Consider the following 17,717-nt stretch of genomic DNA (forward strand, 5'->3'; position numbering starts at 1 on the left):
ATATCAGTTGCCGGAGGTGGAAAGGTTGCGCTATATGCAGGTGCGCCATTGGGCGCTGCAGCCACAGACACAGGAGTCGGCAGATCGGAAGCTCCTTCCATATGAGAAATGGCTTATAACACGCACCTCAGACAAGCAACTCATTTCGGACTTGTACAAATTCTTGCAGCCCTCCCCTTTTGACCTCTATAACCCGGGTAGGGAACGATGGGAAAGAGAACTGGGGAGATCCTTAAGCCGTAAGGAATGGGACAGCATTGCCTATAGGGCTCGACACTCCGCATATCACACTGGGCTTACGTAAACATTTACAAAAGTGTCCACATACTGGTATTACACGCCTCAGAGATTACATGAGATGAATCGCAACATCGACACCACCTGCTGGCGAGCATGCGGGCAATTGGGCACCCTCACTCATGTTTTATGGGAATGCCCGATGCTATCCCCTTACTGGAAAGATGTACTAGATATGATCGACTCCAACTTTGAGATTGAATTGCCCCGCTTTCCAGCATATGTCCTGCTGGGCTTACCCAACGGACTGATGTATCCTCTGAGGTCTCGTAGAGGGAGGCAAATTGCGATAGCATTGGGTTCTGCTGTACAAAATATACTTATTCATTGGCGCACTACCACACTCCCCTCCACCACAGGGTGGTTGCATAGATTATGGCATGTCCTGGGAATGGAAAAATTATCGCTCATGGTGGCGGGAGAGGTGGAGCAATTTAATGAACTGTGGCAACCGTTTCATTCATTGCTTGTAGGGGAATTTACAGAGCTTACATGCCCCAGATATCTCCGCCTGTTGAGGTTGACTACATTAGCAGATTCGGATGGCCAACGAGCCTAGACAAGAGAGCACTGGGGAGGGAGGAGCGGTTTAGGGGAGGAGGGCGGGTGTTGTTCTGAGGCACTGGACGGGGCAGGAGGGAGGGGTCATGGTTGGGTTTGGGGAGGAGGGGAAGTTGGGGGGGTTTGTTCACTTTGGAGCGCCTTGTTGTAGCATACGCACCAGCCATCACATCTGGATGTACACTACTCTTTACAGGACCCTAACGCGCTGGTGCGCTATTATATGATTGTATCGGATGCTTTGCTCCTTTGTGTCGACTGATTGTTTTTCTTTCCCTTTTGTGAATGCTCAATAAAATACTTTAAACCTAAAAGTAGAGAGGGAGGAAGAGGAATAACTATATTTGCCACCCTTAATTATACAATTTTAGCAAAACAAAGAACCCAGTAAATTCAGAAAGGATAGCAATGGACATACCCTCCACAATAAGAGAAAACCCCTGTTTTTCTTAAAGACCCCTCACCCACCAAGGTTGCTCCTTGGTGGCATGCTTTATCATTGGGGTTCTTCCCGATCTGCTGCGGATTGAGGCGTGCTTCAACCAGACGGAATACGTAGGAAGTACTTTTTTGGTTTTTGTCTATGATGAAAACAATGTTGTGGGAGGGGAGTAGAGTGCAGGTGCTAAACAAATTTAAAAACACCTGACTAGTAGGTCACCATTTTTGTATTCCCACCTCTAGTCGGTAAGATTTAAAATCAAGGAAAAAGAAAAAGAAGGAAATGGATATCAATGAATCTATTTCTTGATTATCTAGTCAACATGTTTTGAGCCTTGCCCCTATTGGCTCTTCATCAGGACCTAAGGAACCTAGTTCCTATCGGTACCACATCTCTAAAAGTTTCTAAATAGGAACGCATCGAGTTACAAGCCCTGCAAATCACACAACCTACATATGATATTATTCCCAGGATAATGTCACTGCATTACTAAAAAAATGAGGGAGAGGATAGAGTTTCAAAACATTAGTTGTGGCTGACACAAAATAATGTTCAAAGCAGTGAATATACGAAACACCCAGGTGTATTTGTGCTTCCAAAATGCACAAAAATCAGTGGTTATACTGTAGGTAGTGAGGAACAACCTTTAGCCTAAATGACTAACGAAAATACTTAACAATAAGCTGAACACACTGAAAAAACATACGAAAAAAACATACATTTTAAACGCCGTTTTCTGGCGTCATGATCCCACCTGGGAGGATGATGCCTGTAGTCAAACCCTGAAAGACAGGAGGTAAAATGTTGTCGAAACATTTAACGTGTATTTCCAAACAAAAGAGGCAGGGTCTGTTCGAGCTGTTGACCCTGTTGTGCAGTGTCCTATTAGAAATCCTTTTAGTGCCCAAACTGGGAGCTAACCTGCTACACTTCGTGAAGGCTGCCCTCTGCCACTGCATCTGAATCGGCTCACCAGGGACCGCATCCTGCGGGTGTGCATTCCAGAAAGGGTGTTTTGTGCCGGCAGGTAGCGGAGGACTTCCACATACGTGTTTGAATTGCAGAACACTATACCGCTCGTGTTACTTTAAAACTGCCCGTCAACTTTGGATCAGAATCCGATCCATGTTGGAAAAGTTAAGTGCTCATATGCTTTTCTATATTCTCAAAAGCTACAAAACAGGCCATCTTGGGATAAATAATTGGCTACCAGCATTGCGAGAACATGAAAACGACTCAGTGGATAAATAGTCAAGGAATGAGATTTTGTGCATTAAAGAAATCTTCAAAACAAAAAGGGGGGCGGATGGTTGGGGAGACACTCCGGGGGGAGGGAGTGGGAATTGAATCGAAAAAACCTTGTGAAAGTCTTATTACCAGGTTACAAAAAAACTTCTTTATCGATCTAAATAGAGGATATTTCATCAACGGTCTCAAAGAAGAAATTAGCTTATAGGTAAGATGTTTTAAAAAAATTCTACTTTGGTTCTATGTATCTTCATTTTACACCAATAGCTTAGGGAAGGTAAAAGTTGAGCTACACTTCTAGAGGAATTGGCCCCATGAGATGTTATTGTTGAGGCGCCGGGTGTCTGTATTGAGTTTGAACATCCATCTCTGTTCCTTTTCGAGGAGTCTCCTTTCCAGAATGTCTGTGTCTTTTATACATTCCGGGACTATCTATTTCAGAACACTGGGTGTGTGTTTTAGTTCGAGATAGTGTGATTAGATTTTTATAGTAATCCGTTGGCATCGTAAGTTGCTGCAGTGTTTGTAGATCCTTTTTCTGACTTTTTGAGTGGCCATGCCCACGTAGTACAAATTGCAAGAGCAAGTAATCAGGTAGACCACCCTAGATGTATTGCAAATTGTAAATTTTCAGAGTTGCCCAATCATTCCATTGTTAAAAGATACTGTTTTAGTTGTCTCAGTGAAACAGCAAACGCTGCAATTCCCACATGGGTAATGGGTAATGGCCCATGGGTAACATCGAAGGGATGTTATTTACAGTACATTTATAGAGAAAGTCTTTGGCCCGCACTCCTTGTTTCTATTCCTTTTTATCAATGGTAATCTCTTTGGGGGAGCAATCCTGCTTTGCGCTACGTCCTGAAGCGCTGGGTAAACAACATAGCCATTGCTGATATGGGTAATATCAGTTCCAGGATGCATCTCGCCATGTAAGATGAAAGAATCATCGTAAGCCAATTTAATCAATGTTCCATGATTTTTATTGTTCGTGAGTTGAGGTTGCAGAACGAGGTAATTTCAATTTTCAGATGTGTGCATTATGCTCAAGCGCCTTGAATACAGCATGTCGAAATTCCCAGTACATTTAGCAACTGTGAAAAAGCTTGACCCAATGCATTTCGGGCCTGACCGGCCCTTCGTCAGGGGTTCTTTTCTAAAAATGTTAAACATCAAAAGAATTGTCATTAGTATGCTGTGAAGTTATTTCAACAGACAATGTTAAACACCTTCTATATCTGTTATGTTAAATGTCCCATAAACAACGCTTTCCCTCTAAAAGCGTAAAAGAACACTTTCGAAATGTGCTACCAAGTAACCTGATCTACAATGACACTCTAGGGAATTTTTTAGATAATCCTCTGCCCAATAAGATATTCCACTATAAACACTGCCATTACACTAAGGCAAAAATCCAGGAACTTTCATACCTCTGTTTTCCATTCAAACGTGTGCATAGCGTTTCTCGCGTTTCTCCTCTAATGCTGGTTTTTCACCCTCCCATGTGCTAGGGGCCTTTATAACCACATGACCACTCCCACGTCATTATTCAATTGTGTAAACAATCATGTTTGAACTTCAACTCCCATAATCCTCAATTTTCTGACTATTAAACTCCGTCATGTTGCCTGACTGTTCCCCTGTTTGAACTGACGTGCCTCCCTTGGTAACTCAGAATACCCCGCTCTTCCCTAGATTGTATTAAATATGCGTCATTTACACAACACCTTATGAAACATGTCAATAGTTAAAATATATAAACCGGTGTAAAAACATACACTTGTTGTAAATAGATGCTCGGTCCGAGCACCCAAAACGAACAGTATCATGAAAATAAGTGACAAAACACGGACATTAACCATGTTAATTATTCAAAGTTTGGTTATATCTATTTACAACAAGTGTATGTTTTTACACCGGTTTATATATAATAGGAAAGCATTGGCTGTAGTCTGGTTGCCTTCCCAAATTAGTAAAATGTCATCAATATAGCTCTTCCAAAGTTTGATATGTTGAAGAAAGGGGTTTGCTTGATTGAGGATTCTTTGAGTTTCGAGATGATGTACATAGAGGCCCGCTACACTGGGGACGAAGATACTCCCCATACTGGTTCCATGCTGTTGGAGGAATAGAGTTCCTTGAAACGAACTTATGAGAAAGATTCAACTAACTGCACCTTGTTATAACCTGTCAGTGGCATAACGCAAAATGAAGGGCCCCCTGCAGAATGTGATGAAGGGCCCCTGAGTCTCCCTTATCCAACCAATAATAATTGCTCTTTGGCTGAATGGAGGAAGGCAGAAGGCCTGGGGCCTCCTGCACCGCATGGGCTGTGGGGGCCTGTGTTTTGGCCCTGGCTGTGGGTGAGAATGAATGAACGTATGAGTGCACTTATGTCAACACTACAAAAAACTGATCTCTTCGAGAAATTACTCCACACAGGTTCATGCAAATCTCACAACACTAATGATGCTGAGCAGTCAGCTCAGTGGTGGCCAACCAAATAAACCTCACTCGCTATGGCCACTAAATGAGGAGTGTAAATTGTCCTGAGGACACCCAAATCACTCCTGGAGCCTTTAATCTCCACTTCCTAACTTCTAGTACATTAACTCTCTTCCAGAGACGCGTGCTCATTTCACTTTACCTTCGTTTTAATTCCTTTCTCTTTAAAAAAGTACGACCTACTGTTCACCTTTGAACTTTATAATGGAGAAATTTTGAAAACAATTACCATCCCTGTCCACAAGATGTCCTAATTTCCAAAAAGTTGGGAATTGAGAGTCGAAAATATCTGTAAGTTATGTTTTCACGACCCTTTCAATTATGTTTTCACAACCTTTTGTCAGCCTCTTCACTCAAACAAATACATCAGATCACATTCCCCAAATGTAGTGGGCACTTTTGTAAAAAGAACAGCCTTTTTACAAAACTGCAGATTTAGCAACTTTTTTGCAAAACGCAAAATCCTGGAGGGTCTTGTTGAGTATTTCAAAAGTTTATAAACTTCAAATATTCTTTCAGCAAGGAAGCAAAAGCCACTGCTCCATCCTTTACATAGAGGAATATTTACAATGCATATTTTACAAGATAGTCTTCCTATTAGAGGTCACTTCAGGAAGAACATTTGAAGAGATTGATTAGTGACAAAATCAGAAACACAAATAGAGTGTGGACAGACTATTGTGTCAAAAATATCGAGGACAAGAATATCGAGTAGGTAAGTGCAACTAGGTAAATGTAAATTTACTATTCTTAACTCCAGATCTACGTACCTTGAAGATTTATAGATATATCGTCAAGGTACATATATGAGGAGTTATATCTAGCAAAACTTTACTTACCTTTAGAAACTGACATACATGATATTCTTGTCCTCTATATTTTTGACATGATATTCTGTCCCACAATATTTGTGTTTCCGATATTTTGTCCAAATACCGAAGAGATGCAAGCACTTTCTAGGGTCAGGCCTGTACAAAGAAGTGCCATATGAACATAACTCCGTGTATAGGTACCGTAGTGATATCTACATCTTTAAGGAGTGTAGGTGTTAGAATAATAATAAGTCATCTAAATTAATTTTTATATACTTAATTATCAATATTTTAGTTAATAGTTTTTCTACAATAATATGGTAGCGCAATATTAAAATTGTTATATTCTGACAAACAAAGTTAAGGGTGTTTATTTGTGGGTATAGAGGAAGTGTGGGTCTCATTACTGAAGGCTGGGCTTGGCCTTAATCTTGTCTGAAATCCTTTTTATCTTCTTGTCAGCTTCCTGTATTGCCTTCTGGAACCACCATGAGACAGAGAAGCTTCTCACTGTTATACAACCCCACACACCATATTGCTGGGAGAAGATTGGTAAGAGTAAGGGTGTTTTAATGGATATAAAGGAGCTGTGTATCTGAGCCTTTCTGTAGCCATCCTTGAATGTTATTTTAAGTTCTCTTACATTGAATCTTTTTTTTTTTTTTTAGATAACTTTATTTCGGTCAAAGACCATAAAAGTGCAAGTAAAATACATACAAAAGAGCACAAGTCAGTAAAACAATAAATAGAAGACAGGTCAACATTAAAAATAGATTAAACTAGATAGTTATCAAGACCTGAAAGTTTAAAATTCATAATTGGACACAATTAAACACAAGAATTTATCCAAAACTTTTCCTTCTATGCCACATGCCAAATAGAAAACGAGATGCAGCAAAAACAATGGGGGAGTGAGTATCATACGTTAAGACCCTACATGCATGAATACAATATCTGAACCCTGGATTCCTACATAACGGAATCAGTCAGCATTTCCTTATAGTTTCATACGCAGGGCAAAAAAACATAACATGGCAAACATCTTCGCACTTATAGTTACATGCCGGGCAGGCTATATTTTCTGATTTTGCCCATTTACAGGTGAATGCTCTGAGTGGTAGACTGCCATGCCTTAACTGGATGTAAAGCTTCCTCGCAAGGGGTGGATAGATTACATCTAAGAATTCCTCCGCTCACAATTCAGTTTTCACCAGGAGGAACTCTGCTGACAGTCTTTCTAGGGAACCTGATCTCTGTAAGGCTAATGAGTTCTGCTGCCTCAGCTGACTTTTGAGTTCCAATTTGGATATCCCCGGGCAACACACCTCCGGGGTCTCCCAGAGCTGAGACAGACCAATCCGGATGCTAAGAGTCTTGATGTGGTGCAGCCACGGAATGTTCTTTCCTTTTAGAAGAGCCCAGACCTCTAAAAATTCCTCTATATGGAGCCAGTTCAGGCACTGATCAATGTCTCTTCCAGTAGAGCATGGGCCGTGCTGCTACTAGTTCTTCTATTGATTCCAGCCCCAGGTCAAGTCGTAGAGGAATGAGTGGTGTGCTTGGTGACAAGCCCAAAAGGCTCCTCATAAAGCCCTGCTCGATCCTCAGGAGTAAGTAAGTAAGTAAATCTTTATTCGGTTTTCAAGGTACATAAAAAACCACAAAAGAATTTCAACAAACATATCTTATCATATACAACCCTCAAGTTATTACTTTTACATCATAAAAAGGGATCATTTTCCCCTCATTAAGATTAATATTACATTACAAACTGTAAAAAAGAGTTTATACATATCAAGCAATTTTTAAGTTTCTCTCAGTTTTCCTAAAATGTACAACAGGATTTTATCAAAGATTCTCTCAGTTTTCCTAAAATGTACAACAGGATTTTATCAAAGATTTACTCTATGCTTAAAGATACATTTTAAAAAAGTTGCTATATATTTGCAAGCCATTTCTGATTCTACAAATTGCAACCGCAGCATAGCGGGGGGACATCTTCTAAGACCCATTTTTCTTAACAGTGGAATCAGCCAGAGTTTACGATGTGCAGAGTAAAATTTGCAAAACAGAAAGGTGTGCATGGGGGTTTGTTCTGATATGTCATCGCATGAACACACTGTTAGACAGTCTTCCCAGCAATTATTTTGTAGGAAATGCCACCAATCTATGGAAAATATTCATTCTGAATCTTGTCAGTAGAAAACGCTCGAATTGTGACTGGACATATGTCAGATATGGCTCAATCTCTATGGTAGTCATAACCGCCATAGAATGTTGGACCCAGGGTTTTCTTGCCTCAGTACAAATTCGTAACTCTTCTACATGGCTCAATGCCCTTTTTTTAGATCTTTTCTGGATATTTCACCGATTAGTTCCGGGGAAAAATAATATTTACTAAACCCTAGATCAGTGAGGAAGTTCTTTACATACATGAGCCACTCAATTTTCCCAGCATAATCCAGTGACATACAGTCTGTCACTATCTGTTTAGAAAAAGTATTCTTTGTTGTGGTCCAGATCCGTCGCCAAAGCAGGAGCGGTTGTATTTTTGCCAAGTCCTCTATATGCGGAATACCTAGCTCCATATGGCAGGCAAAAGTGGATACACGTCTGGGGACCACCAAAAGGAATCTTAGAAAGGTATTCTCTACAACCTGTAGGGAATTAGTGTTTTTGTGTCCCCACAGTCCTGCCCCATAAAGTGCGGTGGATTGACACTTTGCTTTATAAATATGGAGCAGTTCTACTGGAGGCCTCTTTCCTAGTTTTTGAGAGATTTTTTTAAGGGCAGCGATTGCTCGCAGCAACTGGTGCTTACGAGCTTCTATGGCTGGTTTCCAATTTATCTTTTCATCCATCATAATGCCAAGGTATGGATATTGGGCAGTCATTTCAATCCTTTCGCTGTCAAGGAAGATGCCTTTTCCCCCTTTTTTCCTTATTCCTGCCACAATAACGTAAGTCTTTTTTATGTTTATGCGCAGGTCCAGGCCACCCATAAACCTTGCGTACCTATCTAGTGCCTTCTGCAGTTCACACGGAGTGCGTGTGAGTATCACGGCGTTGTCTGCATATAACAGAGCGGGAACCGGCTGATTTCTTACTCGGGGAAGGTCCTGACCCCCCCTCAACATCTCAACCTCAAGCCCATTTGTATAGAGGGAGAAAAGAAAGGGAGCCAGGACACAGCCCTGCCTGACACCACGCTCCACCGCGAACGAGTCAGATAGTTCGCCATTCACTCCAAAACGTACTCTAGCAGAAGCGTTTGAATAGGGCTCTCTCAGAAAGGTTGCGAGGGCCTGATCTATCCCCATCTCAGTGAGAACGGACCATAGTTTTGAATGGGAAACACAGTCAAAAGTTGCGGACAGGTCAACATAGACCATATACAACCAGCCCCGCTTAGCTGAGACGTATTTCCCCATCATTAATGCCAAATTCAGGGCTTGCTCCGTTGTCCCAAAACCCTCTCGGAAGTCAAACTGGATATCGGAGAGAACGTCACCATCTTCGGCCCACTCCTGTAGACGCTGGAGAACCACTCTGCCCAGGACTTTCCCCAGCGAATCCAGGAGCGAGATTGGACGATAACAGGAGACATCCTGTCTTTCACCTTTCTTAAAGATGGGGACCATAGTAGATTTGGTCCAGGATTTAGGTAGCCCACACTTCATAGCAGAGTCAAATACCCTTTTTAAATTTGGGGCCCACAAATCTAAATTGTATTTAAAAAAGTCCACTGGTACCCCATCTGGGCCAGGGGTTTTCCCACTTTTACTGGCCTTCACTGCATCAATAACCTCAGTTAATGCAAAAACTAGTTGGATTGGAAGAGATTTTAACTGTTGGGTATTGCTATCGCTATTGCTCTCCCCTACGCGATCTGCATGTGGGTTTTTACCAAAGATTTTTTAGAAATGATTTACCCATGTTGGTCCCTCAATAGCCACCTCTACTGATGGTTGGTTTTTGTTGTCTACTAGGAACGGGGCTCTCACTACTTCCCAAAATGTCTCGCTGTTTTTGTTCAAGGAACTTTCATGTAGTTGGTTCCACAAGGCTTGTTTTAGTTCTAATTTTCTTTCCTTGTGGGCTAATCTATAAGACCTTCTTAGCGTCCTTATTTCCTCCTGATTTCTCGGTGTGTTAGATAGTGCTCTTTTAAAATTTTTATGAGCCAATGAACATTTATGATTGAACCACCCTTTTTTGTGTCCCTATTCCCTTTCTTCCTTACAGTTAGTGTTTTATTCACACTTTCCAGAATTAATCCAAAATTTTGAAGAACCTCCTCTTCCCCTATGTCAGTGTCTAAACATTTCAATATGGCCGGATATTCAGCACATACCACCTTGGCTGTTAACTCGGCTGGTTCTATCTTTCCCCACCCTAGAGCGTAACCATTCATTTTGGGTACATGTAGGTTGTTCTGGGCGAGAGCGCTCATTATGAGCTGGGGTGAGAGCTGCCCCTGTTCTACATATAGATTCACGCCCAAAGCCGCGTGGTTACTTAGAGTGTTTACTAGCACTCTAAACTCCTTAAGCTTATTTACCAATGTAGTGGTGGCTAGGATGTAATCTATAGTTGACTCACACCCACTCCCCAAATAAGTTGGATCCAGTAGTCCCGGAGGATTTTTCACCTCGTTTATTACCACTAGACCTAGTTCGGATAAACAGAGAGTCTCCTACCATAGAGTGGTTAAAGTGGACAATTTGCTCGTCTTGAGGTGGACAATTTGCTCGTCTTGAGTGGACAATTTGCTCGTCTCTCGACCCTCAGGAGATTACATGTATTTTTATGGCCCCAAAGTTCTGCACCATACGTCGAGGCCATTCTAGCCTGGAGTCGATTTATTTAAATGACCGGGGCTGCCGGCTTGAAATCCAAAAATCTGTGGACTTTGCTAATGCCCCCCATTACTTGGGATAACCTAAGTGCTGATTTGGAAATTTGGGAACCCCAGTCAAAATTTTCCGTCAAGGTAATGCCCAGATAGACAAAAGTCTTAACTCTTTCTAAGGCAGAACCATTGAGAATGGGGTTCGGGCGGGTTTGCTTTGGGGGATTGAAAATCATAAACTTGGTCTTGTCCAAGTTTATCTCCAATTCTCGTGAAGCACAGAATGCTGCAAAGCTGTCCAGGGTGCGCTGGATGCCCAATGATGTTTTAGATAGAAACAAGGTGTCATCTGCAAACATCAGAGCGGGCACCGCCCGATGGCCAGCCTAGGGGCCTCATTCTCAATTACACCAATTAAATGGTCCACAAGGCCATTGATGTAAAGACAAAATAACGTTGGCACCAAGACGCACCCCTGACGCACACCCTTCGAAACAGGGAAACGTGCCGAGAGATCTCCGTGCCTCCCACACCTAACTTGGGCATAGTTTCTAGTGTGAAGCCTAATTATGATGTTCAATAGATAGGATGGGAGACCCAGTTCTGCTAAGACTTTCCATAATTTTTCCCTTGAAACTAGGTCGAAAGCGGCCCGCAGGTCAACAAAGATGAGATAGAGGCTGCCACCCTCCACTCTCACCGTTTTCCAAAATAAGACCTGCAGCCGAAATATTTGATCCAAAGTTGAAATACCCATCCTAAACCCGGCCTGGAGTGTGGTCAGTATCTCATTTTCTTCCATCCACCCCTGGATCCTATATGGATGATCCTGCCCATTAGTTTCTGTGCGGTGTCTATGAGACTAATAGGCCTATAGTTTTCTAGGGTTAATGGGCAGTCTTTCATAAAGATAGAGACGATCTTGGCTCCAAGCCAAATATCTGGCGGGTTAATCTCCCTAAGAATTGCATTAAACAAAACCACCAGATACGGTGCCCATATTTTGGGTTGGGATCGGAATAAATCCCCGGGGATTTTATCTAGGCCGGGGGCCTGTTAGGTAATAGTCTTGCTATTGCAGACTCAAACTCCTTCAGAGTAATTTCTTCAGGCCGTTCTAGATGATACACGTCCCCAACAAGCCGGAAATCCTGCCTCCTATCACCATCCAAGGACCCCACCAGTCGATACTCGTGGCTGGGCCCCGGGACAGCCAACAGGGGACATGCCACAGTTTCCTTTAAGACCAAATCTTCCGTCCCCACCGGTGTATGCTCCTGGAGAGGATCGGGATTGGGAGGGAGTATGGTCTCTTCGCCCGAATTGGCATATAGCGCACCGAAGTGCGCTTCCCACACTGCTGGTGCTATATTCGGGGGGGGGTTGTAGCCATTCCTCCCCCGCTCACACCAGAACTCACAATAGTCCAAAATGACTTGGAGTCCTTTCGTGAGAGTGCAGATCTAAACTCCTCCCATTTGTTCTCCTCCCATTGCTTCTTTCCCTTGGTAATGGCATTTTTATAGTCCAGGCGGAATTTTTTAATGTTAATTCTATCTTTATTATTTATTGCAGAAAGCAAATCTTTTTTTGCTTTCCTACGGGCGGCGTCATACCAGGGATGTGTCCTGGCGGGATTTTTCCCTTCCCACAGGACTAAACACATCCACAAGCCTGACAGCCAGCTGTTTGTGAATTTCCACAGCTCTACCCTGGGAGTCTAGATCCAAATTGTCAATGACCTCTAAGAGAGAATCTACCTCACAGTCAGTTCCTCAGGTTACGACGTAATTGTAGCAACCTCTCAGAGTATAAGTCTCAAGCCAACGATCTTTGTGAAAAGCTTGAAGCCCGAGATTACCCAAAGAAGATCATATCTAACTGTAAGAAACGGGCTCGAAACCAGAACAGAGAGGCACTTCTGGATAATGCTCAAAAAGCCCCACAAGAGGAAGTGCTGACATGTGTAACCACATACAGCCCCATGACAAATGCCATTAAAAAGATTGTCAATAAAAATTGGCGAATATTGACATCAGGTAATCTAACTTGGCAGAAACCCAGATTTGCAAACAAAAGGAGTAGAAACCTAAAAGATATGCTGGTTCACACACGACCGCCCCCTAAAACACCTAGAGACAATGTCTCTTTATGGGGCAACCCCAGAGTTATAGGCCACTATCCATGTGGCTCGTGCTCGGTCTGTGCCCTGACAAGATCAGTAAAAGAAATACAGCTTTTACCCAATTTCAGATGGACACTTAACAACCATACTAACTGCAACACGACACATGTTGTATATATGATCACGTGTCCGTGTCAACTTAACTACATTGGGATGACATGCAGAAAAGTGAAGCAAAGAATTTGTGAACATAGAAGCAGCGTGAAATGCAGAAAAAACACGACCAAAATGGCTTCACATTATCTGGAGAAAGGACACACTGTTCTGGACCTACAATGGGTGGTCCTTGAAACTTTGACAAATAAGGATCACAATGCGGAAAAAACCCTATTTGAGAAAGAGCAAAGATGGGTCCATAGACTCAGGACCGATACCGAGGGACTGAATGATAATATACCTTGGTTATCCTTAGTGAGAAGGTGATCAATCAGTGAATAACCCAGACATACCATTATATGAAAATATACATCCACGATGATCCCCTCACTGTCCAGTATGCAATATAAATCTGTGCCCCAATGAGGAAGATTATATTCCATCAAAAACACGAGGGAACGAAATATAAAATGCAGGAATATTTTTGGACTACTCAAATCCTCCCTCTACCTTGAAATGAACCAGTGACCCAATTAGCTTAACAACGCATACAATGCCCTCCGTAAACCGGACTATAACACCGAGATCAACACACTCGGTCTCCATAGTAACGTTGATACAAGCTCTAGACCAATAGGAAGCCGCTAAGTACACAACCAACGCCCATTTATACGAACCGGAAGCAATGCCTAGTGCTTCCGGTTCGGTAAGAGCAGCACAGCGCATCAACTCGAAAGCAGCGGGACGGGCGCAATAGGTAGACGCCAAAACATCGCGAATGCGCTCCCATCAAAACCGCAAGTATTGAATGGCGTTCTGTCTAATTTTCAGAATCCTTCTGCCTTTCTTCTTTCCTCATAGCCCCTCCTCAGAGCCTTACCACCGATTGGAGTGTGCATAACATTTGCGCGAGGTAAAGCCACAACACGCCGACAGTCACAATGCCCCTTTTCCCATACGCATGCGAATCAGTCCATCGTGCACTACGCTGTATATCCGCATTATTGCACCTAGCTCCACGTATTAAATACGCGATGCCCACTAAGATTCTGTGCATTTTTAAGTGTGTTTTTTTCACAATTTAATAGGAAACACGACAGAGTTGATCACATTTAGCGCAAACCTTTACGAGCACCAGACGATGTGATACTCACAAGAGATGCATGCTCGTTTTTCCACCAGCATGCTATAGCCTACTGCATGAGACAGGAAAGTAGTAGAGTAAGTTGAAACTATCGTAGACAGTAACCGGTCCTGTAAAGTATTGTCATTTTATAGTTGTTTACAATTGTTGGATATGAGAAGCAAACTTTTGCTTAACGTGTGTCCCTCCACTATTCCCCTCCCTGTATGAGTGTTGCAAACTTGTGTTTACTCGTTACAGGTACCATAAGACCTCCAAACATAGGAACAGGTCAATAACCCTCTTCCTTTTTTCACTTTTCTGAGCACTTGAATTTTTAACCCCCACCTCACTTATCACTGGTCCTGATGAATGCCCGTAAGCCCTAAATACCAGGCAATCAAGGCAGAAACATGTCGACCTATGTTCAGTCACCCCCCTCCCTATTTTTGTAATTTCTTAACTCTAAGTGCAACTACTACCCATTACCAAGTAAACAAGTTGCACTGTAACAGAGTGTACTAGACCATGAACCAGACTGAATAAATTTACCTTTTCTGAGCTTTTTGGTCTTTTTAATATTTCTATTTTTATTTCTGGCTCACTACTGCACCAACCTTGGGTAAAATACCTCCGGGTGGAGGCTGCATACCGAAACTAGACCTTATGATTATGCAGACACGTGATAGCAAAGCGGAGAATCAAGATATACCGCTCTGAACCCACCTTACCCATCACGTGCATGAGGGTCTTTTTATTGGGACACCCCTTACCAGTCCTGTACACTCAAGGTTGAGCAGGACAAGTGATCCTTCCCTTTTGATTAACCAATGCCTATATCCCCCATATCTGTTAGCAGCGGTATTGCTGTCTGGTATATTTCAGCGAGTTTCATGGGGGAGTCCTGGAGAAAGGGCCATTTAACCCTGTTGTTACAATCAGGAGCATGGTTTGTTAGCCCAAAACTCCCAGGTTTGAGTGTTAAGACAAGGGCATTGTGGCCACTATCTTGTCGTGGGTAGACCCTAAATTCCAACAATTTATCCCAATGTCTGGCTTCCATCATTATATAGTCGATGATAGAAGTTTGCCCCAGTCTGTTAAACGTGACTGATCCCGGTCTGTCGGGCTCCAATCTCCCATTACACGCCCGCAGAGACGTTGAGAGGGAGAAAGACTTAATTTGAAGGACCAATGGGGTCCATGCACTGACAGTAGGAATCTGCGGATCAGGAACATGCCAGAACCGGTCCTCATCATCCAGCTCTCCCATATCGGAAATCCCGAGGGGCTCAAACTGGCAGTTGAAGTCGCCTCCAACTATTAGGGCGACTAAAGGGTCGAGTGAATGTATAACCTGCTTTAATGTTTCAATAGTATCGGATTCTTGACCACTCTTAAGAGGTCTTGAATAGATGTTTAATATGGCCACCTGGGGCCTATCTTGAGGTGTTAAAAGAATGCATTGGACATCAAGCGAGTTAGTTGATATTTGAACTGCCTGGACACCCAAATGCGTGCCCATCCATATTGACAGGCCACCCGAGGGTCTCCCCCTACCCCTAGTTGTCGCCAGGATATCAAAAGTGGCAAAGCCGGCCCTTACACTCTCCTCCAGTGCTCATGTTTCATGCATCAGGCAAATGTCGTGCATTGCCATAAAAGAGCCCCATTCAGGTAAAGCCAGTTTCTTTTTCATCCCGGCCACATTCCAGGACAATATTTATATACCTCTATCAACTGGCCTGGTGTTAATTGATGGTTCACCCTTACTTTGGTCAGGCCCAGTACTACACAATAAGATCTTGGGCTCTGGTGTCTTTTCCCTTGCCTCACCTCTTAGCATTTCCTTGGAAAAAGGACAGACCCCCACATGCGTAGTACCTGCCCCCGAATCCATCCCACCCTCTGTGATGTTGTTATATGTTGTTAGGTTCTTAGGGACACTACTGCCACCATTACCCACCAATATCGCTGTTTGGATGCCCAGACTGCTACATATTTGGGGTAAGGGACTCTGCCTCGCAGGGCATCAGTCGACCTGTTCCAACATGCTAAACCTATTTCTTTGAGGGAATAGTGAAAGTAAGGGAATATACGTCTGACAGCCCTCCCAGGATGTTATTCCCTGTTGGATTCTGGGTGGTAAGATATTCTGGCCCCCCTCTTGTCGCATACCTCTATTCTGTCCAGTTCTCCGCTGGGGAGTGGGGTAGAAATATGACAAGTGTAGGGGGAAAATTTGGGTGTTAGACCAGGATGGCGACCTGCTGCAGATGTATTCTACAGAGCGTGTGTTCCTAAAGTTAATCACAACACAGTTTCCCGCAATAGTTTTAGGTCCAGTCCCAATCCAGTCTACTCTTCTAACACACAATATTTCTCCAGAGACTTTAGGGGAGAGAGGCCTGTTGGAGTTAAGCCATTGTATACATTTGTTTTTTAATTCAAAATGATCCTCACTTTTTCCCTGGCTTAAAGGAGGAACCCCAGCAAGGACCACAACATATGGTAGAGACTCAGGAGGGAGATCAAGGGAGGGCAGGACAGCTGGAGACCCCTCCTCTGAAGTATTTCTGCTAGCTTGGGCTTGTTGGTCCAATAAGTTTGCTCTGACTTCAGTGGCCCCCCTCGGCACTGTGGTATTTCCAGTGTCTACTTTTCCAACCCTGGGCAGAGGTAGAATAGTGTCAGGGGTAGAATTGCCAGTTACCCAAGCCGGTACAGCTGGTATATTTTTACTGGCTGGTAGAATTTTAGGGTTGGAAGTGGAAGTGGGCTTAATAGTTCTAGGATTCCCCGATGGACTAATCGGCTGGGTTCTCCCTAGATCTATATTGTTGATGGTGGAAACTAATCTATCAAGCCTAGATGTCAGTGATTTAAAATGTGAACCAATAATCTGTTCCATATGAGCTTCGAAATCAGATATTAGATGAGTGACCCAAACAGGAGTTCCCACAGAGGACAGAGAAGGACCAACAGCAACCTGTGCACAGTCAAGTAGGGTCGTGAACCTTTTAGCTAAGTTTTTTACAAGTTTAATTTTCTTACTTCTCAGGCGTGGTTTGGGGGCCTTTCTGGCTACAGGGTGTGGAGGGGAATTGGCAACCTCTGGGGTATCATTTACATCAAGAACAATCTGTGCACAGGGCAGCTCTGCAAAAGAGCACATAAGGGAAGAACTGAAGTCAGGGGGATTAACAGTAACAGCTGAAAAATCCCCTACAGACTGGAGAGGGGGGATGGCCGGAGTAATTGATAATCGCCTCTCAGTATTCTCTATGGCAGATGCCACTACCCCGATCGTCTTCTGTAGCATCTTATCAATGGAAGTGAGGCTTGGGAGAGGTTGTGCCGTGGCAGCCTGGTGCCTAGTCATGGGGCGAGAGGTAGCAGGCTTAGTATTTTTACCCTTGTCTCTCATTCTTACAACCGGGTGCACAAATCCCACAATGCACAATACTTAATACTTCCGCCCCACAATATTAAAAAAGGACTGATAGCAAGAAAAAATATTTGCATTAACAGTCCTGCGGCGAAAAGTTTTAGAGTAATTAAAATGAAATGTCCAAGATGGAGTGATTTTTAAAAGT

At 43.1% G+C, this 17,717-nt stretch overlaps 1 protein-coding gene across 1 annotated transcript in view; it reads left to right on the forward strand.

Moving 5' to 3' along the window:
- The window catches only part of LOC147708715 (uncharacterized), a 251,516-nt gene that overhangs the window by 52,502 nt on the left and 181,297 nt on the right, over positions 1-17,717 (forward strand). The window contains exon 9 of the mRNA XM_086925765.1: positions 6,328-6,417. Within this exon, the coding sequence (XP_086781891.1) occupies positions 6,328-6,417 (90 nt within the window). The remainder of the gene's footprint in view (positions 1-6,327; positions 6,418-17,717) is intronic.

Source organism: Lissotriton vulgaris, chromosome 6 (genome assembly GCF_964263255.1).
Source record: "Lissotriton vulgaris chromosome 6, aLisVul1.2, whole genome shotgun sequence".
Taxonomy (NCBI): domain Eukaryota; kingdom Metazoa; phylum Chordata; class Amphibia; order Caudata; family Salamandridae; genus Lissotriton; species Lissotriton vulgaris.